The sequence below is a fragment of the Sander lucioperca genome, chromosome 17 (assembly GCF_008315115.2).
Source record: "Sander lucioperca isolate FBNREF2018 chromosome 17, SLUC_FBN_1.2, whole genome shotgun sequence".
NCBI lineage: Eukaryota > Metazoa > Chordata > Actinopteri > Perciformes > Percidae > Sander > Sander lucioperca.
The window spans coordinates 29862162-29889152 of NC_050189.1; the positions used below are offsets into that span (position 1 = coordinate 29862162).

At 41.2% G+C, this 26991-nt stretch overlaps 2 protein-coding genes across 2 annotated transcripts; one reads left to right on the plus strand and one right to left on the minus strand.

Moving 5' to 3' along the window:
* The first annotated feature begins 1041 nt into the window (after window positions 1-1041).
* On the plus strand, window positions 1042-6231 carry rnaseka (ribonuclease, RNase K a). The gene is made up of 4 exons (XM_031291077.2): window positions 1042-1292; window positions 2965-3047; window positions 4015-4141; window positions 5676-6231. The coding sequence occupies exons 1-4, from the start codon at window positions 1218-1220 to the stop codon at window positions 5691-5693; spliced, it is 303 nt and encodes a 100-aa protein (XP_031146937.1). The 5' UTR covers window positions 1042-1217; the 3' UTR covers window positions 5694-6231.
* On the minus strand, window positions 6008-25419 carry alox12 (arachidonate 12-lipoxygenase). Its single transcript, XM_031291053.2, has 15 exons — window positions 25069-25419; window positions 18737-18883; window positions 18278-18479; window positions 17096-17177; window positions 16866-16988; window positions 15185-15291; window positions 14494-14666; window positions 14209-14352; window positions 13496-13699; window positions 12107-12193; window positions 11123-11292; window positions 9048-9169; window positions 8416-8516; window positions 7242-7412; window positions 6008-7048 (listed from the first exon to the last, which is right to left on the minus strand). The coding sequence occupies exons 2-15, from the start codon at window positions 18881-18883 to the stop codon at window positions 6869-6871; spliced, it is 2013 nt and encodes a 670-aa protein (XP_031146913.1). The 5' UTR covers window positions 25069-25419; the 3' UTR covers window positions 6008-6868.
* Between the last annotated feature and the right edge of the window lie 1572 nt (window positions 25420-26991).

Here is a 26991-nt window from a genome sequence, read left to right on the forward strand (position 1 = left end):
CCCCGAAATTTCAGCACGCAGCACAGTGACATCTGATGGTTTGCAGACATTAGAGCAGCCATTCAAGTTTCAGTCCCATATGCGTGCAATGCAAATCTAAGGCTATGTATTGTCATTTTAGTCTGTTATATTCCACTATAATACAACATTGTCACCATCTTGGGATATCAGATATCTGATTATCAGTTATCTTGAAAGTCAGAACGTAGGCCTATTACATGACCTATTTAGACCTACCAGGAGTTTGCATTCAAATTACCATCAGTTAGCCTACTGGTAGAATATACACATCATCTTCAGTGGATCAATAAAAAGCCAGTGTGTGGAGCAGGCCAATGGAAGCCAGAATAAAACTCTTGGACATATTGTACACTACTAACAGGGATGTTGGACTGAGTACCCAGGGCCCAAATAGATGCTAGAATCATAGCTGTGGATGCAGGGAGGGGTCCATAGAGAATGCCTTTCTACAGGGCCCAGAATTTTGTGCTATGCCCCTGACTACTTACAAGGTAGAAATAGATAAATAACAGTTATACATATTTGCATTTTTTTTGCTAGATGTCGATCATTTGCAGAAGTGAGTCACTGCGTGTTGTGTAGACTACATGGAACTTGCAGCACTGGCTTTGTCAGCTATTTTGTCAGTTTTGTATAAACGTTTTGTTGGGGCTAAACGTGCCCCAGAAAGAAGAGAAGTTTCTCCTCCACCTCCGCACCATGAGGTAATTTTTTTTTTAAACTTTACTTACAACTTAAACACATACCAACAATGCGTTTTTAAAAAAAAAAAAAACAGTACGAATAAAAAAAGTACCGACAGAGCAAAGTAAGTGCAACTACAGAAAGAAAGAAATTTATCATTTTCTTTTTTGTTGCCTGTGTGGACTGAAGAGTTTTAGTAATACCGACAGTACCTGAACGCAGCACCACCGCTGGTAAGTTAGCAGTTAGATCAAATTACGTCGTTTTTTTTTGTGTGTGCACCTGTTTCTGTTGGTCTGCTGTACATATTTTAAAGCCCAAATCTATGGTTTGTATCCATATGTTCATTATTAAATGTTGAATGTGTATATGTATATCAAACAATAAAATAATTAAAACCCGGAAACTTCCGGTGCCTGTTTTCGGTCATAGTCACCTGACCGAACAAGTGACAGAAGTTTGAGCAGCAGGTCAACCTTTGTGATTCAACAGAACCAGAACCGAGGGTTACAATGCGTGGGTTGATTTGTGGACCAAAACTCGCCGCGTGTGGGATTGTGTTGAGCACGTGGGGGGTTATAATGCTGGTGAGTGTTATTATTTTATTTATTTTTTATTCTTGCTAATCATAGCCTACCTTCATTTTCGAGAGACTACAATCAAGCTCAAACATGACTCAGTCGAATTTAAATCGAATCCAAAGAAGGCAGGTTCCGTTGGTTGGTTGTTTTAGTTTAGCTTAGTTCTTATTTATCATAATTATGTTTAAAAAAAGGACTCCATTTTGGATTATTTATCCAAAATCACTGAATCCACTACAATAATCCACTGTCTGTGTGTTATTATTATTTCTTTTATTGAGAATCCCATAGTAGCCTAGCAGTTTTCATAGTCATTTTTTACTAAAAACTTTACAGGGTGATCTATATTTTCAGTTTTTTTTTTTTTTTTTAAACAGTAAGTGTTTTTGTAATTTACTAACTTGGAGTCTCATGGAGAACGTAATTCGTTCCATTACAAAGAACTCATGAATTCCATATGATACTGGTCCTGTGCAGACGGGGAGTCAGGCTTAAGCCACTTCTTTGTGACTGCTGCTGTGCTTTATTGCAAATAAGGACTTTTACTTAAAGTGCTCATATTATGCTTTTTGGCTTTTTCCCTTTCCTTTATTGTGTTATATATCTTTTTTGTGCGTGTTATAGGTTTACAAAGTGAAAAAGCCCAAAGTCCACCCCAAAGGGACTTACCATCTCCAACAGAAAACACTGTTCACAAACTGCTCCAAACAGCTCTATTGTAGTCCAGCCTTTACTTCAGAGACAAACGTGGTCACTTTGGAACACACGTTATAATGCTCGCCTAGCTGCTAGCATGGCACGCCCTCATACTCTGCTTCTGACTGGCTGGTAGTCCTTACCTAGGTACTGTCAGGGCACACCCTCATACTCTGCTTCTGACTGGCTAGTAGTCCTTACCTAGGTACTGTCAGGGCACGCCCTCATACTCTGCTTCTGACTGGCTAGTAGTCCTTACCTAGGTACTGTCAGGGCACGCCCTCATACTCTGCTTCTGACTGGCTAGTAGTCCTTACCTAGCTACTGTCAGGGCACACCCTCATACTCTGCTTCTGACTGGCTAGTAGTCCTTACCTAGGTACTGTCAGGGCACACCCTCATACTCTGCTTCTGACTGGCTAGTAGTCCTTACCTAGGTACTGTCAGGGCACGCCCTCATACTCTGCTTCTGACTGGCTAGTAGTCCTTACCTAGCTACTGAGCATGTGCGACTCCCAACAAAGATGGAACAGAAGTGAGAGGTCTCACTCTGTAGCTACAACAGAGAGCTCAACACACAGGGTGAAAAGAGGAGCTGCAGCTATGTGCAGTACAACTAAAATATGGTGTTTTTTGATAATTAAACCATGTAAACCTATTCTGGTACAACCTCTAAATACAATAATGAACCTGAAAATGAGCATAACATGAATACTTTAAAATCTTGTACGTTCCAGATGCAAAGCCCAAAAAGAATCTCATAAATGCCTGTATGTTGTTGATACATGTTGCCCTTTACAAAAAGCAGTTTGGTCAAATGAATTGGATGTAATGAAATATAAAACTAATATATATTTAAATCATATTTCGGTATATTCAGTTTAAATGGAATCTCGAGTGAGTCTTAACGTAACAAAAACCCATCGACCCTGCCGTGTTGACTGTGGGACCATCAGTAACAAGTGTCCCTCCTCTTTCTCAGGCCATGCTGGGGATTTTCTTCACCACACATTCAGCAGTGCTGATTGAAGATGTGCCTTTTACAGATCAAGACATCCACCAAGAGTAAGGCTTTTACTACCACACCTCTCTCCAGATCTCTGCCCATACAGCTGCACTGAGGATTGATACCTGCTACGGCCGGGACGATATGCTTTTGTACTGATTCGATTCTTTACTGTACATGGGTGGCGACTGTTTGTACTGCAATTTTCATTTGTTGGTTCTAGAAGTATTGCGATTCGGTATTATTGCAATTTTCTTTTCCTTCTTTAACAAAACAAAAGTTGAATAATACACTTCTAGAGACAATATATCATGAGACATTTCTAAAAACTGATCAGTCTAACATTTATTTCATTTGTAAAGAAGAACATAACATGGATGTTGTGCTTTCGCTCTGTTTTGCTGGAAACGGACATGATGTAGTCGCCGTCAACGGTACCAGTTTTAAATGGAAAATATTTAGGTCAATCATTGGTAAAAAATAAAAAATATCGAATCGGTTTTTAAAATTTTTTGCAAAACAATCATGGCTGATATTAGCTTATACCATCCCCATTGTTAGCAAAATGACCAAAATGCATGCCCAGTGTTAAAGCTGCAGTAGGCAGAATTAAAAAAAAAAATGCCAGAATTTCATAACAGTGTAGTCTATATCCTTAGTGTTCCACCTCCGGGATTGTTCCGGTGCTGCAGGAAATTCTGCCGGATGCATGTATTTTCCGTTACCTTGCTCTTTCTTCGTGTTGTAATTCTAAACTCTGGTGGATTTCTGAGGACTATGGTTAACTACTCCTCAGTTCTCTGCAGGGTAAATCCAGACAGCTAGCTAGACTGAGTTTACTGTCAAACGACTATTTTGCAGCGGCTCTGTGCGGAGTTTAGCACCGCCCAAGACGATTGTAATAATAAATCCATGGCGCTGTCCGTGGTGCTGATGTAGCAGGCGGATTTGTAATTGGGACTTTTCAGGAGTTCCGCCCTTCTGTCAATTTGGCCTTGGCTTTAATGTTGTTGTGTTCCTCTTCAGTATCAACCCTCCTCAGAGAATCTACGCCCTGTACAACCAGGTGGGCTACAACTGCTTCATAGCAGCAGCTTTCTACATCCTGTTTGGATTCTTCTCCTGCTGCCAGATGAAGCTCAACAAGCGGAAGGTGAGTTCATTTTCTGTGTGGCTTTTTTTTAATGTTATTGACCTTTTTGTGGCAAGGGTCAGATTCACCCAAACTACAACATAGCTCTAGGTGTATCTCTTCATGCAGATACATCTGAGCTATCTTCTTTCTTCTGAAGTGATAGCCCCTAAGTGGATGTTTGGACTTGCAACAGACAGATGTGGATTTTAGGTAGCGTTGAGACATTAAAATATGACCCGGGGGAAAGTTGTTTTGAGTGAGAGATCCATGAGTTGAAGGTTTATCAGACACAGGGTTCAACAATAAGGGTTGTAAAACGAGTGTTTCAAGCGTCCTTGAAGGAGTTTTCTTGGGTGGCAGTAGACCAGGTGTCTTAAATGTTTTTTAAGCCAAGGACCCCTTAACTGAAAGAAAGATGCAGCAGGGACCACCTGGGCCTACAATAACGTATAGGCTGCATTTAAACATACCTTTTTAGTGCAAAAAATACTAAACTGTTAAAACAATAATTGTTGGTATGATGTTTTATTGTTAAACATACATGTGGCACAGTAAACCCTTAGAATATACTGTATCTGTGGATGGATACCTTAGTGACTACCTTACCTATAGGCCAGTTAGCCTATCATCACTGCTAATATGCTAATGCTAATAATATGTTGGATGTGTTAAGACATTTACATTTTTAATAAAACAAAAGAAATTGGTGGCCCCCCTGCAGAAACTCTGAGGACCCCCTGTTGAAAATCTCTGCAGTATACCAAGTAAGTTTGAGTCCAAGGCAGATAAAAGTGGATCATTTTTCAAAGGAACATCTTCATTCACATGTATTACTGGATAACTACTATTTAAAATACTATTTGTATAGGGGCCAGTAAAAATGTACTTCAGGCAAGTAGAATTCTTTTTCACATGCATGACCGAAGTGAAAAAAAAAACCCTTAACGTTGAACCCTGAGATTAATCAAATACAGTGTGATCAGAAATGACAGGGTTTTCCCCGCCATTATAAAGTTTAGGTGCAGCGCCTGAGCACCTACGCCAAATCTTAGATCTAATGACTGTAGTTGGACTTCTTTAGCAAGTTTTGTCTTTAAGCTTTTTGGGTGTTAGTTGTTTAATATCTGCTCTAGCTTTTCCATCGTTTTGGACACAGATAATGGTGATAACGTTCCAAAATAATGTGAAAAAGAGAGACGCAAAACTACCACAAAGGGACACGAACGGACTACAAAGAGACGCCTCATGGCCACAGAGACCCAAAACTATTCCAAAGGGGGAAAAAAATGACCAAAAAGAGACACGACAAGACAACACAACACAAAGAGACAAAATCCCACAAAGAGACACAAAATGTATGGGGGAACTTGCATTTTTCTTCTTTGTTTTTAATTGAAAAATATAAAATTTTCTTGAGTAAGGATGCCTAAACTATGCCCAAATACGTGCACCTAAGTCTTCCACAAAGCTAGGGAAACCACTGCAATTAAGAATAGAGCATGTGTGAAAGTAGTGCAACCGTGAACATTATTTTAATCCTGTTGTTCTGTAGGAGTACCTGGTGCACTAATGCCACCCGCTGGACGGAGGAACTCCCAGCAGCACTCTGGCAGCAGGAGGCCGCGTTCGGAAGCTCGCAGCTCTTCTGTGATCACTGACTTCTGTCTCAGGGTTTAAAATTCCTAATCGTAAATTACAGGTGGGGGGGGAGACTGGGCGCTGCGTGGGAGCAGATCAACGTTCTGTACATTCATGTATTCAAGACTAGATTAATTCTACCTCTGATCACAAGTGATGAAATGATTTGATTGTGGTGGTAAAAACTACCCACTGAAACGCTAATAGTTGTTCTCCAGAGTCTCAGTGATTATTCTTGTTAAAAAAAAAATGTCAACGGTTTCATACTGTACAAGAGAATGTATTTTTTGATTATTGTCAGTATCAGTGTTTGGAATGTTAGAATGTCATTAGATCTAGTTCTTTGTTTCAGTGGACTTTTGTCTGTACAGTGCCTCAGAGAATCATATTTTGAATGGTTGTCTTTATTCAAATGTCCAAGGCTGTAGTCCAGCATTCATTTCAAACATTAAAAGATATGTGGAGTTAAACTTGGTTAGATTGTTTATTTGACACAAGCATGGATTTTTTACTTCTGCAGAGCTGGCTTTTGTCCCTACATTTTTTTAAACCTGCAAAAGTGCAGCTTCTTCACAGTGAAGCTGGACACACTATCAACATCTGTTGCTGAAATTACCATAATTTAAGTTCCATGATAAAGTGGTGAATACTTATACATGGAAATATATTGGCTATATAACAAAATGACAAGAGTGCACTGACAAAAAGTGAAGCTTGACAAAATGAGCTTAACTCAGCTTTCAGTTCATGGTCTTCATCAGTGAGTAGCTGTTGCAAAAAGCATTGTAATGTCATGGAAAACAAATACGTACTGTTACTGTACTTAAGTAGAATCATACATTCATTCTTCACTTCGTTATTTATATTGCTAGAAACTTTCACAGTTACTCCACTACATTTCCAAAATAAAATGTATACTTTTACTCCGATACATTTCACCTGCTGTAAGCATCTCCGTTACTACAAAATACAATCAGTAAGAAATTTGTTAGACTGCAAAAGAGCAGGTTTGGCGACTCATAATGCACGCTCCGTTCCCGTTGGTGACGTAATGCCTGTTTGTTGCCAAGCGCCAAAACTAAAGAAGAAGTTAGTCCGTTAGTCTTTCTATATAGTGATGCTGTTTTCTACGCGGCTGGGCAGGAGGTAAAGGTACTGAAGCTCCAGTCCTTCATTCTGACTCATGATGTGGCCCTCAATCTCCTTCAGCTCCGCTCTGAACCTGTCAATCAGCTCCCGGGCCCGCTTCTCGGTGAAGTGCTCCTCTGTGTATTTGCCCAAAGGAATCTAGGCAGAGGAAAACAGGAAGTTACTGAAGAGAGAGGAACTAATGTGGGTGGTGCAGCGTGTCAGATCAGCTCCACAGACCAACTATATACGGGATCATTGAAATGCCATCTGCTGTGGTATTTTGCCATTTGTCCAATCAGAATGGAGTATTGTTAATAACACCCTGTAAACCAGACAGAGATGGACTCACTGCGTCTGGTTGAGCTCGCCCCAGATGCCATGTGATAGCCATCTGCACACAGGACTGGCTGACATCAGGAAGGGTGGCCATGATCATCTCCATGGTAACAGCATCCTTGTCTGTTGGTGGGGGGTGTCTCATGGTGCAGGGGGTGTTGGGGACCCAGGCACACCAGTCAAACTGAAAATCAAACATCGACAGAGAGAGAATCAGCTAACACCCGAGTGTGTAGGATATGGGATTTAAAAAGAGGCTGAATATTCTTTTACCAACACTTCACCAGGGCATCTCTACAGAAGAGGAGTAGGGCCAATGTGAAAAAAATGTATCTGAGTTCTACGTTTATAGTCATAATTCCGACTTTTTTTTTTTCAGCTTTCTGACGTTATTCCCCCCCTTTCTGCTAAAGCCCAAAACGGTCTCCTAAGCCCCTCCCCCCATGAGGGAGAATGAATGCGTGTGCATGAGCAGTGATTGACACACTTACCTACTGCACCTTTAAAATCAGAATCAATCGCACCTTTATGGAAGAGGATTGGGGCCTTATGGGAAATGTTTTTTTTGAGTTCTGAGTAGTTAATTTAGAGTAGAACTCAAAAACTTTTTTCACATGTGGCGTAGAGCTGGACGATATCTTTGACCAAATACCTCGATATCGATATTGTAGGGTTGACTGTTGGTGCTTTCACAAAAAATGTACACATTGAGATTTTTTATAAATATTCATCAACAAAGTGGATATAATAACTATGTGGGTAAAGGCAAATACTAGAACAGTCTGGTAAGTTCAGAAAATGACATCACTCTACTGTAATGCAGCCTTTAAAACCAGGAAAAGACAACACTTGTGTCATATCACCATATTCAAAATTTAAGACGATATCTAGCCTCATATGTAAGGGATAATCACCAAGAGGCAGGGCAATAAACAGTTTGTCTCGGGCGGTAACCTTCCACAAGCCGGGCATATCAAACTTTTATTTTAGTTTATTGCCCTGCCTTGAATTCAGTGTTAACCTACATTTTATTTATCACTGCATGGGAATAATATCCCCTCTTCTTTGGGGATGAAGGTGGGGTTAAAAATGTATGAAAATATTTGCCACAATTAGGGGGGCCAGAGGGCCACCCTTGCCCCCCCACCCTAGAACCGCCCCCGAGTAGGTGTGTGAGTGCTCAGCACCTGTCCGTTGTTAGTGGCAGCGTGCTGGGCTGTGCTGGTGAAGATGGACACCGACAGCAGGGTGGAGAGCTCCTCTCTGGTGCTGAGCGTACTGGACAGACCTGAACATACATCCACCATCAACAATTAAGTTGTACAAGTTATTGTACATATTGAGACGTCACTTTTGCATACAGTTGTTAAGAATAGATTCATTGAGTCATTTTGTGAGGAAAAAAAAAGTTAAAGTTCTCTGATTCCAGCTTCTTAAATGTGAATATGTTCTAGTTTCTTCTCTCCTCTGTTACAGTTAACTGAATATATTTGAGTTGTGGACAAAAACAAGACATTTGAGGACGTCATATTGGGCTTTGATCCAACTTTTTTACCATTTTCTGAGATTTTATAGACCAAACAACTAATCATTTCATCAAGAAAATAATCCACGGATGAATCGACTATGTTGATAATCGTTAGTTGCAGCCCTAGTTAAGAGTCCCAATCCAATGTTTACGTTTTCTTACATAACACAACTGCTTAATGGTCTTAAAATGAATGCCTAAGATTTGTCTTGTCTTAAAGATTTGTAAAAATTCCCAGTTGGAAATTTTTTTTTTTAATGTTAAGTATTAAGATAAATATTAATAACTGACCAAAGTTGGGGAGCTCTGTGAAGCCTTCCTGTGATATGTCTCTGATCCAGGCTTGGAGCTCCAGGTCTTCCTGCACATCCTGGTCTGACTGGTAGAACAGGCTGACCATACCTGAGACAAAACTGAAGGAAAAAGGCACAGTTACAATAGTCTCGCATTGCCAGACCTTCCTCCACAGCGCTGCGGAGGAAGGTCTGGCTAGTCCACACAGCATTCTGGGATGGGAGAAAAACCTGCTCTGGTTTATTGGCATTTCTTTAAACCAATCACAATCGTCTTGGGCGGCGCTAAGCTCCGGACGGAGCCACGGTGCCTCTGCAAAATAGCCTCGGGAAGGAACTTTTTGGTTTTGGTTTTGGTGGACCATGTGCTCGTAGGGAGGCAAGCTCTGGAATAAAAAACACTCGCACTGCTACTATTACAATTATTATTATTAGTCATAGTTCTTTACTTTTACTATAATTGTCACTGTTCATCATTATATGATATGTATACTACATTGTAATTTCCCTTGCGGGATTGATAAAGTATAAATTATTATTGATTTGAGTCTCTCTCTCCCTCCCTCCCTACCTCCTAAACCGGTCACATCAGATGGCCGCCCCACAAAGACCCAGGTTGTATCTGACGTTTCTGCCTGTTAAGTTTGCTCAAAAAGCTTGCTCTTGGGGAGAATTGTTGGTTCTCTGTAAATTATAGAGTGTGGTCTAGACCTACTCTATCTATAAAGTATCCTGAGATAACTCTTGTTGTGATTTGACACTATAAATACAATTGAATTGCATTAAGTCATTCAGCATGAAAAAGGATTTTAAAAAATCACTAATGGACTAAAGAAATCTTAGTCGACTAAGACCAAAAAGACCGATTGGTTGACTTATCGACTAAGAAGGGGCAGCCCTACTGAATTCCCTATGAAATTAGCCAAAATTGTGTCTTTTGCGAATGTGTTCCCCTTCTCCTCTCAATCTAAATAAAAAAAAAGAAATCTTAAATAACATCATATTTTCCAATTCTCTTCATACTGACAATATACCAGATATATTTAAAGGTGCCCTGTCACACGTATTGCATTACTTTGTGGTAATGTCTGAAGTTCTACCATGGACTAACATTTTTTGTGGAAAAAATGCCTTGGTTACCTTGTTTTCAGAAGCGTGGTATAGAAAGCCTGCAGGAAGACTCAGCTTGATTTGTGCCAGTTCTCATTAATATTCAACGAGCTAAGCTGCTTGACACTGATTGGCAACAGCTAGCCAATGAGAGCCTGGCTATCAGCATCCTTTACTCAGCGCTAATGAGCTCAGGCAACACCACGTCAGACTGACCAGCTTTTGTAATTAGCCTGATTTCTCCCCTTATTTCTTTTCAGTGGCTAGAGCTGACAGAGGAGGTAGCAGTTCATTTTCACATTCACCACATAACACAAACACATATGGACCTAACATATTTCAAAAAACTACAAGTAAAAACAGTTTTGTGTGGCAGGGCACCTTTAAGGACTAAATATGACCACTCTGACTCAGCTTCTAGTATGAGCATAGAGTGAAGCTGTGTTGGAAACCGTTCCCTATCACAGAAAGAGTGCACTATATAGTTTGCCAATGTGTAGTGGTGTTCGAATTCTCCGCGCTTAATTATATACCCACAATGCACTGCTAATTTGAGTGTACATACGATGTACGCTACATTTAACTCCCATACACCACAATGCACCACGGCCGTGTTTTCCCGGAGGAGAAGAAGCAGCAGAAGTCACCGCGAAAACTGAAAAAGGAAAAACGGAGCAGGCTTTCGTTTCTAAACAGTGGAAATGTAAAATGCAACAAATATATACAGCATTTTACTAATCTCCGGAGCACTGCCTTTGTTTCAGGGACACATTAAAAGTATTTTTGTTTCGGTTTGTTTACATGACGCTGGGCGCATCTACTGACGCAACAATGTATTCAGTGAGTGTCTGAAATCTCGTTTGTTCGTTCCCTATGCAGTTCACTATTTAATAAACACTATACAGGGAATAGTGAGTGAGAGAACAGTTTCGAACACAGCTTGTGTTGTAGGATGTAGGCTACCTGAGTATGGCCTCCCACATCATCAGACTGTGTTCTCTGTAGAAGTAGTTCTTTAGCTGGGAAACTCCTCTGTCAGTGAAGTCATTGGTGGGCTGGAGGGAGCAGTAGGTCAGCTCCTTGTACTCCCTCTGAGACAGAATCAACAGGCCATCACCACCCGTGGACACAACCTACACACGAACATGACCGCCACGATGAGCACCGACACAATAACAGTCATCACATTGTTTAAAGGTCCAATGTGTAGGAATTTCTCCCATCTAGTGTTGAGATCATATATCGCAATCAATTATCTCGCACCACGCAGTTCAAAGTACGTATTACAGCTACGGTAGCCGTTCGGTGTCTCTTTCGATCCCCTTTTCCTTCATCAGGTCTTTCCATCTTTGGAAGGCAGCTCCAATGTTCACTCTTTTTTTCTGATGATCTCTCTCTCTCTTTTCAATATCCTTTTTCTTTTTCTGGGCGAAGAAGAAGACTCCTGTTTCTGAAATTTGGATTTTGAATATGTGTGGTCCTCGGATTGTGCAGGCAGCACAGATCGCGTACCGACAATACCAATTAGCAGCACCTGTGAGTTTATCATGTGATAGCGAAAACGCGAAAGGTGGAGCAGTATACCCTGCATGTCCCTTACCGGCTAACGTATTTCAAGATGGCGCATGAATATGGAGCGTCTACCCCAGTTCATGCAAATGTAAAATTTCAAGCCAATAGGAATAGTTGGAATTGAGGGTGGTGGTAAATATTCATGAAAAAGGACAAGTTTGTGAACGGGCAACACAGATTTTGATAATGAACAACTAAACACGTTACACACTGGACCTTTAACACAGCACATGTGTCTGGGTTTTTTTTAAAGATCGATCATGTGGCTGTGATGAGGTGGAGAGCCCAGTGACATTAACCGTCTCTGAAAAAAATATTTCAAGCCCACATCCACTAACTTCCAAATGCCAAAAGTACTGTTTGTGAGTGACACACCCTTTTGAAGATGCCGTTAGGGGAGATGAGCTGTGTGCGCCCCCGACAGTTGATCTCTAGAGTGTAGCGCAGATGAGGAGCCAGGAGCTGCAGCAGGGAAACACAAAAACACTGCTCACGGTGCAACATATAGTACAGTAACTGTGTTACCAAAGTCTCAAATATTAGCACGAATAACTGAGCTGTTGCTAATAAAAGGTCTGGAAAGTCATTGAGGAGAGGTGGATTTACCTGTACTCTAATAGATCACAAGGTAAATTCAGTGTAATGTACAGTTCCTCAGCAATAACAGCGATAGGGTTACATATAACATATACGCACATTCATACTGCCGGTCATCAGTGACAGAGGGAGCACAATAAAAAGGCATATGGGAATGGGGAAAGACGATGAAGTACGATAAAGAGAGATGAATTAAAATAAAAAATAAAAAAAATCAAGTGTATTGCACGTACATAAGAAATTGCAATCGACCAGTTTTAAACACATAACCAATATGAGGTTTGTGCAAAATACATTCAAGTCAGTTACTTTGCATCATCAACTTAATTGCAGAGGGAATTAATGATTTTGGAGTAACGGGTTGTTCTTTCTGGGCGCAGCCTTGTTTTAAAGTGTAGTGAACATCGTGTGGATGGATGAAAAGTTATATTTGCCTAATTTTTAAAGGAGCCCCTAATATGCTTTTTGGGATTTTTACCCATCCTGTAGTGTGTTGTGATATAGTTTGTGTATGTAATAGATGTATAAAGTATAAAAAACACATTTCACTCCAAATGGAGCTTTCTCTCCCACAGACAGCACATTTTCTCAACTGCCTGAAACACCTCGTCCACATTCCTGTTTAAAATTCCTCAAATAGTGATGTCACAGATTGAGAAAGCCAGTCCAGTTTTTCATATGTGCTGCCCATTGGTGCTGCCTGAATAAGCACAGCGCACCCAGCGGCTTGTTTGAATTTGGTTGACCAATCAGAACAGAGTGGGCCAGCTGACCAATCAGAGCAGACTGGGCTTTTCAGGAAGAGGGGCCAAGAGTTCAGACAGAGCGTTTCAGGCAGAGAAGCTGCAGCAATGGGCAGTATGAGAAACAAAATGTTTTTTGAACATCAAAGCATGTAAACCTATTCTAGTAGACCCCAGGAGTACAATCATGATGCAGAAAGGGAGTATAATTGGGGCTCTTTAATATTTTCTTTTGCCAACATTAGGTATTTACACAGCTAAAACCTACATGTAGCATTATGAAAATTAGTTTGTTAAGGCGTGAGCAAACGTTACCTTATCTGCGTTGCCAGATCTCCATGGTTTGTTGCTGAGACAGAAACAGGTCTCAGACATGGCTTAAATCTTCTAAGAGAAAACTACAGCTCTGAGTAATATGGCTTACCTTATATATAGGGTGCACAGCGGGCAGCTGTCTCAGAGTAGCTACACAAAACACCTCTACCACCAGGTGAGTCCTGAGCAGGTGAGACAGCAGCTGGAACACCTGGAACTCAGCGTGACGCACCCACATCTTAGCCAATAGCCAGGCCAGGGGCGGGTCTCTGGGCAGGAATATGGGCGTGTCCAGGCCTGGAGTCTGCTCTAGCTAAGGACAAGGAGAGGAAACTATTACAGGCAGTCCTGTTCCATTGCATAAAAGCAAACCTGAACTAGGACCTCCCAGACCATATGAAGTTCAGATTTTAGTCACCAGGTTTGTTTCCACTGTAGTGTTTAGTTTAGTTTATATGTTTATGTTTACACATATACAAATACTAGAGATTAGTATACACACAATCAATATAAGATTTGATGGAGAGATGGAAAAAATGAGAGGGGCTTAATCTGGGCACTCTCCAATGCATAATCAAATTCAAATAGAAAGAAACTAAAATACTGAAAAAAAAGCCTAAACTAGAATTACACACAATATCAAATCAACAGAATAAATACAACATTACATAACATCGCACAGACAAAAACTAACCAAAAAACTGCTTTCTTAAATTGTACAAGTGTTAGCTTTAAAAAAAATCCATCCCACATCAGTGACATGTTGAGGTCATTCACTATTTCGGTGCAGGTCTATGTGCTTTATGGGTGTGAATGATATACCTGTATGGCAATAGGTATGAGTCCGTTATCTGGATGTTGGTACAGGAGACAGAGTGGAGCAGCAATGTACTGAGGTTTACCCCTAATTGTGTTGGTGGGAATCCCATCCAAGAGGACGTAGTCTAACAGGTAGATATTCCCTGCCTGGACAGGAAATAAGCAGAATGAAATGAATGACCAGGTTCAAGACATACAGTAAGTGACACAATTCTGCAGTTGTTAACTTTATGGTGTCACATTAGACCCTGTATAGATGATAGCGACAGATGTAGAGCATTTGTCCACCTTAAGTTCTTTGTCCAGGTTGGTCCTGGGAGCCATGGAGCTCTGCACCATGTCTGCTACCACAGGGAAGTTATCTGGTAGCTTCTTGCACCTCTTGATCATCCTTGGGTTACAGCCATTCATACACTGGTAGCCAAAGAAGGAGTCCTCCTTCCAGTGCTCCATACAGTACTCTGAGTCAAACGCATACACATGCTGGGTGAGTGAATAAACTTGGTGAGTAAATGTGTATAGAAAGGCGAAGTCCCTCCCCTTCCGGTGTACCCCATGGGACCTTATTTCGGAAAAATATGGATGGTAGTGAATGGGGAGAGATGAATAAATGTTTTGATCCCGTTTGAATTGAGCCATGAATTACACATATGAAGTCCATCAATTCAAAAGATAATTTTGCAAGTGAAGATAGTCACAGTTTGTCCCAGGTTTGTCGTAGTACCACTTAGTTTTGTCTGAAACCGCTCAGTGAACTACATCTCTTGTCTCGCACAAATTACACAGTGTAGGCATTCTATATCTTCCATATAATGAATGTGTACATTAAAGGACTATGTATTAGTGTACAGTATATCAAACATGTTGCATTTCTCGTGTATTAGAAATGTAGTGTCTAACAGGAAACTGCCCAGCCATTAGTTTTTAGTCATTTTCCCCATCAGGTTTTGGGAGAAGTATATAGTGTGTATTTACACACCAGCTATGGGGCTTCGCAGCTTCCAGAAGATCCGTTTGAAATCGTCCAGGTCACTCCAGGACTTTCCAAACCTGATGGCCATCTTCTTCAGCGACAACTCCAGCAAGCTGATGAGAAGAGAGAGGGCATGTATACTTTGTTGGGATAGACTGCACACTATAGAAGCTCAACTCTCATCTGGGGACCAACGTTCTTTATGAGGACCAATTTCAGTTTTATACCCTCGTAGTGAGGACATTCCTGCATTGTGAGGAGATTGCCCTCAGTACATTAAAAGATAGTTTGAAGGTTTAAACTTGGTTTTAAATTCAAGCATAAAATTACATTTAGGTTAGGGTAAGTGTAAGGTATGCATTTAGTTGTGATGGTAAACGTTAAGGCCCTGACATACCAAGCCGACGGCCGGGAACTAGTGGCAACGACGTCCGACTATGGCGTTGCCTCGCGTCAGCCCACGTTGCCTTTGTCTGGGCCAAAAATTAGCACTGGAACACACCGCAGAGACTACAGCCGACGGCCAAGTGCCACATACGTTCTGCGCCTGTGTGAGAGAAAGTAACTCTCCATACCAGCAGGCTGTGATAATCTATTCGTCATTCAACAAGGGAAACCAGATAACGTTTCTATGATACCCACAACAAACAGCATTTGCTCGAGCAGAGGCAGAACCGAACAGAGCCTACGGTCCCTCTGCTTCACTCCCCGCCAGGAAGACAGCAGACACTGGCAGATGGCAAACCGGACTGTCCCTCTCAAGGGCTGTCATCCGTTCTCTCTGCAAAGAAATTTCCCTACAGTGGGAACGGAGCGGAGGGACCAAATGGCCCGCTGCTGGCTCGTTAGCTTGCTAATTTCATCCACCTAACATGCCTTCATCATACACTGGTTACCAAAAATTAGCCATACAAACATGTCACTCATCTGGCGATAGCAATGTGCTTTCCTACGATATGACAAGAGCGTGTGAATTAAACATTAAGTTGTTACATTTAACTAATTTAGAGGCTGGCCAGCTGCCTAGAAAGCTAGCTTGCTTGCTAGGTGGCTAATTGTTTAGCGGTGGAGAGGGTGCAGAGAGAGAGGTCTATTACAGTCTTTATATTAAATATCTCAGTATAGGATATTAGTAATTAACGTTTATTTTGTAATGTGTGGGTATGAAGAGATCTTTTAAAAGACATGTTATTGTTGGAATAAATACACAAGTACATGTATATCTTGTTGTACATTTGTCATCTTATGGGCGTACGTAATGTGCAAAAATAGTTATTCCAATAGTTTGAACCTGCTTTTTTTTAACATTTGAATGTCATTTTTGACCAGTTTTGACAGCCCTTATATGTATATTGGATAGATCAGATGAAAAATGAAAGGAGCCTTGTGCGTTTCTGCCTTTCCTCACTCGTTTTCAAGCCGAAAAAAGGCTGACGAAGGCCGACGCTTGGCTAAGGTGTGGGACACACCGCACAAACTAGGCCGACGGTCGGTCGCCGTAAGCCCAACTAGGACTGACAGCCAACGGTCGGCTTGGTCTGTTAGGGCCTTTAGGGTTAGAGGCTAGCGAATGAATTGTAAGTGCAGGGTCCTCACAAGTATTGAAAAACAAACGTGTGTGTGTGTGTGTGTGTGTGTGTGTGTGTGTGTGTGTGCGTGTGTGTGTGTGCGCGCGTGCACCACCTACGCATAGTGTAATGAATGTTCAAAGTCACTCCTCTTCTCATTGTCAAAGCGGGCGTCTTGGGGTAAATCTGCTTCTGTTTTAGCGTCGATACATCTGGGGATTCCTGGAGCCCATGTTACCCATCTGAATGACAGAAACATACAGCAAGATACAAATAAATACATATAACTCTTTAACACATCCAGTCTGGAGAGTGAAGCTGTATCTTTGTGTTGTTATGTGTTTTGGACCTGTAAGTGGTCTGTCTCTCCTGCAGCTCTGTCTTCCTGTGTGCCAGCAGCTGAGGTAAGGAGTCGTCCTTCAGTGTCTTCGCTACACAGGCAGGAAGAGAAGGGAGACAGGAAAGTGCACCTTTAGCAACATTTCAGTTTTACAGGGGCTTATGACCACTGTCCCCCCAAAATATAAATTTATGAGGAAAAAGTTACTTGGTACTACTTCTAGTTTTGGCAGGGGTTATGCATGGATGTATTATATTAATTATCAGGCCGCCAGGAATTGTGCTCAGCCTTGCAGACAATTTTTGTCCAGTTGCTACTGGGTATTGCTACAAAGAAATCCCCCTGCGGCCCAAAGAGGATTTTCCTCATAGGCCTCTATTGTAAAAGAGACGTCTGTAAAATGCTGCCAGGGAACCTCAAACTGCAAACAAAGGCGATTATGACTCTTTCTATTCTGAATTTTTAATCCATGGACTTTTTATATTTGAAAAATGTCTCTTGAACTGAAGCAAGCGATATAAAAACCTGTGCAAAAACCTGAAGGTTTAGAAACTTTTTTTGGCATATGTGCCATCCGAGCAATTCCATGGAACTGAATAGCCGCCATTTTGGGATCCGGTATCCAGTTGTAGAATAAAATCAACCTTCAACTTGCTGTGCAAATGTTTGTCTTAACAATGTGGTCACGCTGAACAGATTGCATTTCCACCTGGCTGAGATCTAACAACAATGCGTGTAAGGCCACCTTCAAATGTGGTCTGTTCAGTAGTGTGTCCTTCATGGTGAAAGGGAGAAAGTAAGGGTGTGGAGGTCGGGGAGGGGGGTTGGAACCCAAACCTGTAAGTGTTTAAGTAGCTTAGCATTAGCCATACCGTCCCCACAGTTTATTGGCCATTAGCACCATCTTTCCCTAACCTTACCCATGCTGTAGCTGCGATGGACATTACAAAACTTTGTCCCGCCTTTGTTCCAAATAATAATTTCACGCTAAAATGGATACTAACTGTGCACTGTTGTTGTGCACTGGGCACCCTGCAATGTAACCTTTGCAATGTACGAGCTACTGCCCTGGATAATTACTCTGCCACCGACCAGCTCCACAGGATCCTTTTGGAGTTGGTTGCCTTGCTCAACGGTACCATTACAGCTGACCATTAGGGGTGGATTCTGAATGCTTCGAATCTTTCCTACCTGTTCCCTCTCTTATCTCCACCTCGACGTCTCCTATGAGCCAGCGATAACAAGGGAAAGTCAGCACCTTGTCTCCACCTGGAGGCTCCACTGTGACGTAGCGACAGAACCAGTTATCTTCCAACCAGTACCTCTGTTTCTGCAGTCTGACCAGTAGCAGGGAGCCTAAATGTGAATGCGTGGTCACCTTGTACTGATCCACCTGACGGAGATGGAGGGATGGAGAAGGAGAAAAATATTAAATCATACCTGTGATCACTATTTAAAGAGATGTACCGATATCAGTATCAGAAAAGCCTCCGATACCACCTAAAATGCTGGTATCGGTAGTACTCAAGTACTTGAGTTTATGCACCAATCTGATACTACATAATTTAGCCCCGAAGAAAATCTAATTGAAAGTAGCCTATGTTCTTTAATTTAAACACACATCACAGTATGCTTATTATTCATACTTACTGCTCCTCGACAGAAGTCCAGTCCAGGGTTGTCCAGCAGGGTGCGTTCACTCTCTCCTTCCTCCCCCACCAAGGTCACATAGATGTAGTTGTTAGTGCCTGAATACTCTGATGTTCCGGTTGCTACTGTTACAGTGTAGACTTCCATCTAAGGACATAAACACATAACAGCATGTTGATAACCAATAGTTCAACTGACAACATGTGGGTGCTTGAAGGCTACTACAGATGGACTGAAGCTTTTGACCTCGGCAGATGGCGGCCCACCAAGAGCCAGGTTCTGTCCGACGTTTCTGCCCGTTTAAAGGAAGTTTTTCCTCGCCACTTATGCACCAAATGCTCGCTCTTGGGGGGGAATTGTTGGGTCTCTGTAAATTATAGAATGTGGTCTAGACCTACTCTATCTGTAAAGTGTCCTGAGTTAACTTATGTTGTGATTTTACACTATCAATAAAATTGAATTGAACTCCTGTATTGCTGCTTGCAGCTTTCTCCAGAAGCATTGTACCCCAAAATAACTTACAGAAGGTCATCAAAGCAACCCAACTGTGTACTACTGACATACTGTGTGCTTCTACTTCATAGGAAAACATTGTACTACTACATTTACCTGACAGAGAAATGTTACTGGGTACGTTACAGATTCAGATTCTACTCATAAAATATCAAATATATTAAATTCAAATATGATACATTATAATTCAATAAACTATCCATCATTAAATTAGAGCTGAAAGCTCCACCTTGAACAGAGGTTTAGTAAATGTAAGTACATTGTGAGGATAATGCCTCTCTTTTTATTTGAAGGAAACATTTGAATGCAGGACTTGTTCTGTGCGGTATTAATAGTTAATAGTTTTATTTTAGAAACATTTTGTCATTTTGCTTGTCGAAACTGCACCAAAAAGGCAATACTGAGTCATTGGGTACTGTAGAACACAGCTGTGGGTTAAGGCCTAAACTATTTCTATGACTTAAGCTTAACCTTCTGTGCATCAAGGGGTCACCCGGAGTACTTTTAACCACTTCCTCTATTTGACTGCTCTTTTGCAAAGAGCACACACATTCTCTTAAAGGTCCTATGACATGCTGCTTTTTGGATGCTTTTATATAGACCTTAGTGGTCCCCTAATACTGTATCTGAAGTCTCTTTTATATAGACCTTAGTGGTCCCCTAATACTGTATCTGAAGTCTCTTTTATATAGACCTTAGTGGTCCCCTAATACTGTATCTGAAGTCTCTTTTATATAGACCTTAGTGGTCCCCTAATACTGTATCTGAAGTCTCTTTTATATAGACCTTAGTGGTCCCCTAATACTGTATCTGAAGTCTCTTTTATATAGGCCTTAGTGGTCCCCTAATACTGTATCTGAAGTCTCTTTTATATAGGCCTTAGTGGTCCCCTATTACTGTATCTTAAGTCTCTTTCCCAAAATTCAGCCTTGGTGCAGAATTACAGCCACTAGAGCCAGTCCCACAATGAGCTTTCCTTAAGATGTGCCATTTCTGTGTCTGTAGCTTTAAATGCTATTGAGGAGGAGAGAGGGGGGACAAGGTGGAAGGGGGAGGGGGGGATTGTGGCCTTGACCAACTGCCATGCTTCGCTTGTTTTCAAGCCATGATGTCTCTCTCTCTCTCTCATGGGTGGGCCAAATTCTCTGGGTGGGAAAAGCAGAGAAAGGGGAGGTAACCTCCTTATGACATCATAAGGAGGAGATTCCTGATTGGGCCATCTGAGCTTTAATTTTCTCAAAGGCAGAGCAGGATACCCAGGGTTCAGTTTACATCTATCACTATTTCCAGCCACTGGGTGACCATAGGCAGGCTGGGGGAACTCATATTAATGTTAAAAAACCTCATAAAGTGAAATCTTCATGCCATGGGACCTTTAATTAAATATTCCTACAGTACCCAGCAATACACCCTGCCAAGCATGAAGTGGATAGGTTCTGGATAAGTGGCTTTACCTACACCTAACCCCCTTAACCCTACAAAGCTGGTTATCAACTGACTCTCTGGCTTTACCGAGATCAACATGTCAACAGCGCAGCATTAGCAGTTAGACAAGATGATCATGGTGATATCTCTGAGGAAGCCCACATATTTCTACAGTAAATGTTGCACTCATTAACTTATTATGTTTACAAATTAGAAGATTTCATAAGCATTTACATTGTCCAGAAGGTCTTAGAAATTAAAGTGTTCCTCAAAATGGAATCATCTGTAGCCGTCACATATTGTGTGTGAGCGCACTGACATGAGTGTCTTTCCCTAGTAATAATTTGAATATCATTTTGAAAGTATGCAAATGTTTATAACCACACTGATGCAAAAGAGCAAATGATGCAAAAGATAAGGGGAACTGTTGCAGGACATGACTAAGTGCTGCGGTTGGCATCATGAGAGGTCTATGCACGACAATAACAGTACTGTAGCACAAACAGTAGCTTTTGTCATGAGTATGTTGCAGTAAGGTATTATTCACAAAGTTAAATATCTTTTATAAATTAGGCTTGGATGGATAAATGTTGCTGTTGTATTCGTGAAAAAAACATGGTTCACTTTGATATTCTCATGCTTCTCTAAGCCCTGAGTACAGAGAAAATAATACTGATGGTGGATATATTTTTAGTATCGACAAACAGCTTAATTTTTTTTGTTTGGGCAGTGTGTTTGCAGTTTCCAGGAGCAGTGTGTGTGTGTGTGTGTGTGTGTGTGTGTGTGTGTGTGTGTGTGTGTGTGTGTGCTTGTTTAACGATATTCGTGGGGTCCAAAAACCGGGAGTCCAGTATACTTGTGGGGTCCCGACAGCTTTGTGGGGCCAAAATGCTGGACCCTACAAGTTTATAGGGCTGTTTGAGGGTTAAGACTTGGTTTTATGATTAGGGTAAGAATTAGGTTAGGGTTAGGGTAAGGGTTAAGGTTAGGCATTTAGTTGTGATGGCTAAGGTTAGGGTAAGGGGCTAGGGAATGCATTATGTCAATGACGGGTCCCCACAAAGATAGTGCCACAAACCGGTGTGTGTGTGTGTGTGTGTGTGTGTGTGTGTGTGTGTGTGTGTGTGTGTGTGTGTGTATGTGTGTGTGTGTGTGTGTACACACTGTATTAGCCCACAGTGTAAACACAGCTGTTTCCTGCAGATACAAAAAGCCCTGATACTAGGATTACATTCAGCGCGAGGACATTGGTATGGCTGTTAGGCATACTGGGATTCATGATGTGCTATTTGTAAGGCACATTAGTGTCAATGTTGCAGCCTGATATCCAGACTATTATATGATGTTAAGCCATGACTATTAAGTCTCTTAGCGGCTACTTAGGTATGTTCCATTGCTGCATGCAATGATATAGATAAATATTTATACTGCAAACTAGATTTCCACATATGTGCAGGAGTAAAGAAGTTTAGGAACAACGTCATGCGAGTAGTGTATGGTAAATGTGTATATGTGGAAAAATGTCTGCAAACTTGGAATCGAAACAAGCTTTTCATGGTGGGAAAGCATTAACAAGAACATCAAATCCGTGAGGGACCTGATCAAAATCTTAATAAAAAAAAATGCTTATCCAACGTTTTCCTTGCCTTCTGGACTTCTGAATGTGCAAGACAGTTTGGTTTAATTCAATGGAACATGAGTCAAAGCAAAGATACTCCATTGCAGACTGGAGCTTTCTGATCTTGGAATGTGGTCAAACGGACATTACACTTGTGGTTTAACATTTAAACATGACTTGTACACCAGCAAACATGCTGGGACTCTCTTGTTTTCCATCAAGTACAATACAGTATATGGAAAATATGATTTTATTAGTCTGTGCCTTAATTTCGCTGCTATGACAATGAAATACTGCATTGCGTTATGCAATTGTATATGAGCACAATATAAACAAAAAAGCAAACAAAGAAGATTTCGACCCTTCTGCAAGACAGGGCCACACCATTGGCTAATAATGTAGAACTAAAATAGTGCAATTTCCCTGTCAAACATGCAATGAATCATATTTCCAAACCAAGTGATGCACAGGGAATTTTGGGGGCCTATGAAGGTCCAGGGCCCTGGGATAGTTGCCTGTAATTATTTTATATTAATTGTACCCTATTTTGTGAGCTACCGAATTATGTACAAAGTACAAATATTTCGTTACTGTACTTTTACTCCACTACATATCCACTAAGCATCTCTCTTACTCGTTAGTACAAAATAAAATTAGCAGAAATTTGTGAGACTGCGACAAAGTAGCGAATCATTGCTCCTAGATTGCAAGTTAATGTACGCTCCATTCAAATGTTGGTCACGTAATACCGGTTTGTTGCAAATTGCCAAAACCACAGGCCACAACTAAAGAAGAGGAAGAGGAAGCATAATAATGGAAGTCCCTGATGCAGGCGCTGTCGGCAGTGTAACAGACAAGGGCTGATAAAGATAACGTTACACACAGAAATGTTTGCGTATGTTGGAGTGAAAGATCCTTCCTCATACAAAAATGAAAATGGTGTTTCTGCTTTTCTCTTATATGAATACATTTAATATCTGAAAATTACTTTTGATACTTAGGTACATGAAATATCAGATACTTTAAGACTTTTACTCAACTAATATTCTAAAAAGGTGACTAGTCATAAGATCCTTTTGAGAGAGGAGCATTTATTAGTATCGCTTTCAAGTACTTTATACAAGACTGATGGTAATGTTCCAAAGTAGAGTAGATCCATCATATTACTGTAAAAAACTTCAGAAACTAAAATCTTTGGTACAGAGAAAAAGATCACAGAGATCTCCCTGCATTACAAACAACTTGGCAGGTTGAATGGAGATCTAAGACAGAACAGGCCAGAGCATGTTGATACCTTTGACCCAGCAGCTGCAACAGAAGTCGATGGAGAGCAGAGATAGGGAGGGGGAGCTGTGCCTACGGCTACACACCCTCCCCTGCCATCAAGGCTACACTGCTACTCCTCTTCTAACTAGGGCTGGGCAATATATCGATATTATATTGACATCTTACATTTTGGATATCGTAATATCGTGGTATGACACAAGTGTTGTCTTTTCCTGGTTTTAAAGGCTGCGATACAGTAAAGTGATGTCATGTTCTGAACTTACCAGACTGACTAGCTGTTCTATCATTTGCCTTTACCCACTTAGTAATCACTGATTATCTATCAAACATCTCATTGTGTAAATATGTTTTGAAAGCACCAATAGTCAACCCTACTATTTCGCTGCAATATCGACATTGATGTACGGTAAAAAATATCATGAAGTTGGATTTTCTCCATATCGCCTAGGCCCTACTTACTTTTTGGTACATTGTGTATTTCTTCAGGGAACTGAGTGTGGCATAGCTTTCATATTTAGAATGCATACACTTAAATAGACAGCGGGGGCGCCCGGATAGCTCAGTTGGTAGAGTGGGCGCCCATATATAGAGGTTTACTTCTCGATGCAGCAGGCCCGGGTTCAACACCGACCTGCGGCCATTTGCTGCATGTCATTCCCCTCTCTCTCTCTCTCTCTCTCTCTCCTTTCATTTCTTCAGCTGTCTTGTCAAATAAAAGCCCCAAAAAATAATCTTAAAAAAAAATTAAAAAAATAAAATAGATGGCGGACCTTCACTAAAGTCCACAAAGAGGGAGCAATTTCAGAAAGAACCTTGAACAACTTTATTGTCAGTTTACACCATGACATGCCACACCGTCGGAGTTTAGCAACAGCATAGATTGATATGTAAAAGATTTCTTCAACCTGTTTTCAAAAGGAGGGACTCTAAATGGCCCATTGGTTAACAGGTGTTTGCCTGCATTCTCTGAATAAAATAAGCAAGGATAAAGATAATGTTAACAAGTCTGCGCATGCTGTTTTGTTATTGTTATGAATTGCTTTTTAGAAGCTTGCAACAGGTCTGCCAACACCATCATATATTTGCATTTTGAGATGGAAGCCGTAATTCAGGTTGCTCCTGCATTGAGCCAACACAGTGGGGTTACCAAACACAGTGATGAAACCAGTTTCAGCCAAGTACAGATCGTGACAGCAAACACATCCACCTCCTACACTTCAGAGTCGGATGTTCCTGTAAACTCACTGAGTCAGTCTAGTAACATCGCTGGGTTACTTCAGCGCAATCACTTTCATCAGCATCTTAACAATAACATTATGGATACTTCTACATGGCTGACAGGACAGCAGGTGCCAGGAATATTAGGCTTTAAAAACAATTGACATATCTTTCACACCTAAGAGTAAAGAGCATATTTTGAAAACATGGAAACAAATGTAGCCTTTGTGGGGTGTTAGAACCCAAGTAACAAGTGGAAAAAAACACTCACCTTAATGCAGAATTGTGTTCACAGCTGAGTACCAGATTCCAAAGAAGAGAAGGGTCCTCTTCTTTTTCTCTAGATTTCCTCTGGCTCCGTTTGTATTCTGCCACTTTTTTTCTTTTCCTTTCCCTGTATCCTATTTCTTTTCTTTCTCTCTCTTTTTTTAAAGTCCTCACAGATCTGTCAGTTCAACAGTTATCTGGTGAGCATGGCATTTCTAAATGCAAGAAATCCTCCTCTGATTCTCTAGTAGAATCTTTCCAGCAGTTTGTTTCTCTAACACACTCACTCCCACTCACTTTGACTTTCACAGCTCCACTGACTGACTCTCCCTCCTCTGCCCCTCTCAATCGGCCCTTTGTGTGGTCTACCCTTGCAGGGAGGGAGAGAAAGTTTCAAAAGGAAGTTGGGTCAATATCTGGGCTGCACAGATAAGGCTGTGAGATAGCACTCATGTTACACAGCAGCGACTGGAAAAGTTTTTTCAAAGAAGTACATAAAGTGAAGTGAAGTAGTACACCAATTTTAAGTGATGGCAGATTTCTGGCTGAAGTCTTTAATGGTAAAAGTTAAAGAAACTGTACAGTCTTTTAACCAGACCTACATTGGGCCAATGTGGTGAGACAAAGGGGGAACTGGCTTGGGCTGCCAATAAATCACTGTCCATACTTTAAATATCTTTCAGTGCGTTGACCCATTTATTTCACGTTGGTGCGTGCTCACCAAATAGCATAGTTACTATTTGAGTTTGTCCATCATTTCAGGTAGGTATCATTCTGCTTTCCAACTAAACATTAATAAGACAATACCAATGACAAGCCACTAACACGGTGAAAAGCTGTATGCTTCCCCCTTTGCCACACACCTTTATGCTCTCCGGTGACAATGCTCCACCCAGTGATAAAATACAAAACTGCATATGCATTAATGTCACCAACGTGATATAAAAACAAAACATAAAGCAAAGCTACATAATGGCTCCCAACAGAAACATTCCAATATTTTGTAGGGTTGTTACAGTTTGAATATTCGTACCGAACTGTCACAGCATGCTGGTCACGGTACGGTGCACGCAGAATACACAGTCGCTGCATCTCATGTTGCCCCTTCTTAAATTGCCTCCTCGAGTCCTCCATTGGCCTCCCTTCCTCGTGGAAATCATGGGTGGAGAGAAGCAGCGAGAGCATGTGTTGTAGAGGGATGAGACGTCCTTTCCTCTGAAGCGTCTCAAGAATTCGCCAGCTGTTTGGGTGGAGTTAGCAACTCCTTCAGCTGCACGGCTTCCAGGAAGGCTGCTCTTGTGTATTCTTGCCTATAGCTCCTCGATGAGCCTTCCTCGGGGCAAAAATACGAGCTTTTAGACGGCCTTCACCGAGGAGGAACCTACAGCCCTATGTTCCCACATTTCTAAGAATATTTTTTTTCACTGAAAATTAGGCCTTATGTTACCATAGCCCTATGTTCCCACATTTCTAAGATTTTTTTTTTTCCAAAATAAGGCCCTATGTAAATAAGACCCTACATTTCCTTTTTTCATAAATTTCTATCAGATTTTATCCCCCTAACCATAAAAAATGTTGTGGGAGGATATGGCTTAAATTGAACGGAAATGTAGGAACACAAGACCTAATTTTGAAAATGTCCTAGAAATGTGGGAACATAGGGCTAACCCCACTTCCAGTTCAGCTGAGGAGTGGAGGAGCTATCAAATAAGGGCCATGAGATGTAGCCATTGTAGTAGTAATAGTAGTACAGATGTAATGTGGAACCAAAGTTCACAAGCGCGAGTTCCGCCTGCCTGGACACTTTTAGCCGTACACCATTAGCAACATGTGCTGAGGTTAGCGCAGGGCCCCCCTTTTAAAGGTAAAATATTTTCATTTTTTTTGTTTTTGTTTCTTCATCGTCTGCTTTACGTTTACCTGGCAG

Excerpts from the sequence above, each read along its gene's own strand:
- rnaseka (XM_031291077.2), top strand. The coding sequence starts at position 1,218 with ATGCGTGGGTTGATTTGTGGACCAAAACTCGCCGCGTGTGGGATTGTG. Across the intron at positions 1,293-2,964 it reads CGTGGGGGGTTATAATGCTG|GCCATGCTGGGGATTTTCTT; the intron begins GTGAGTGTTATT and ends CCTCTTTCTCAG. Across the intron at positions 3,048-4,014 it reads GATCAAGACATCCACCAAGA|TATCAACCCTCCTCAGAGAA; the intron begins GTAAGGCTTTTA and ends GTTCCTCTTCAG.
- alox12 (XM_031291053.2), bottom strand. The coding sequence starts at position 18,883 with ATGGAAGTCTACACTGTAACAGTAGCAACCGGAACATCAGAGTATTCA. Across the intron at positions 14,667-15,184 it reads GCTGCGAAGCCCCATAGCTG|AGTACTGTATGGAGCACTGG; the intron begins GTGTGTAAATAC and ends CGTTTGACTCAG. Across the intron at positions 14,353-14,493 it reads ACCTGGACAAAGAACTTAAG|GCAGGGAATATCTACCTGTT; the intron begins GTGGACAAATGC and ends TTTCCTGTCCAG.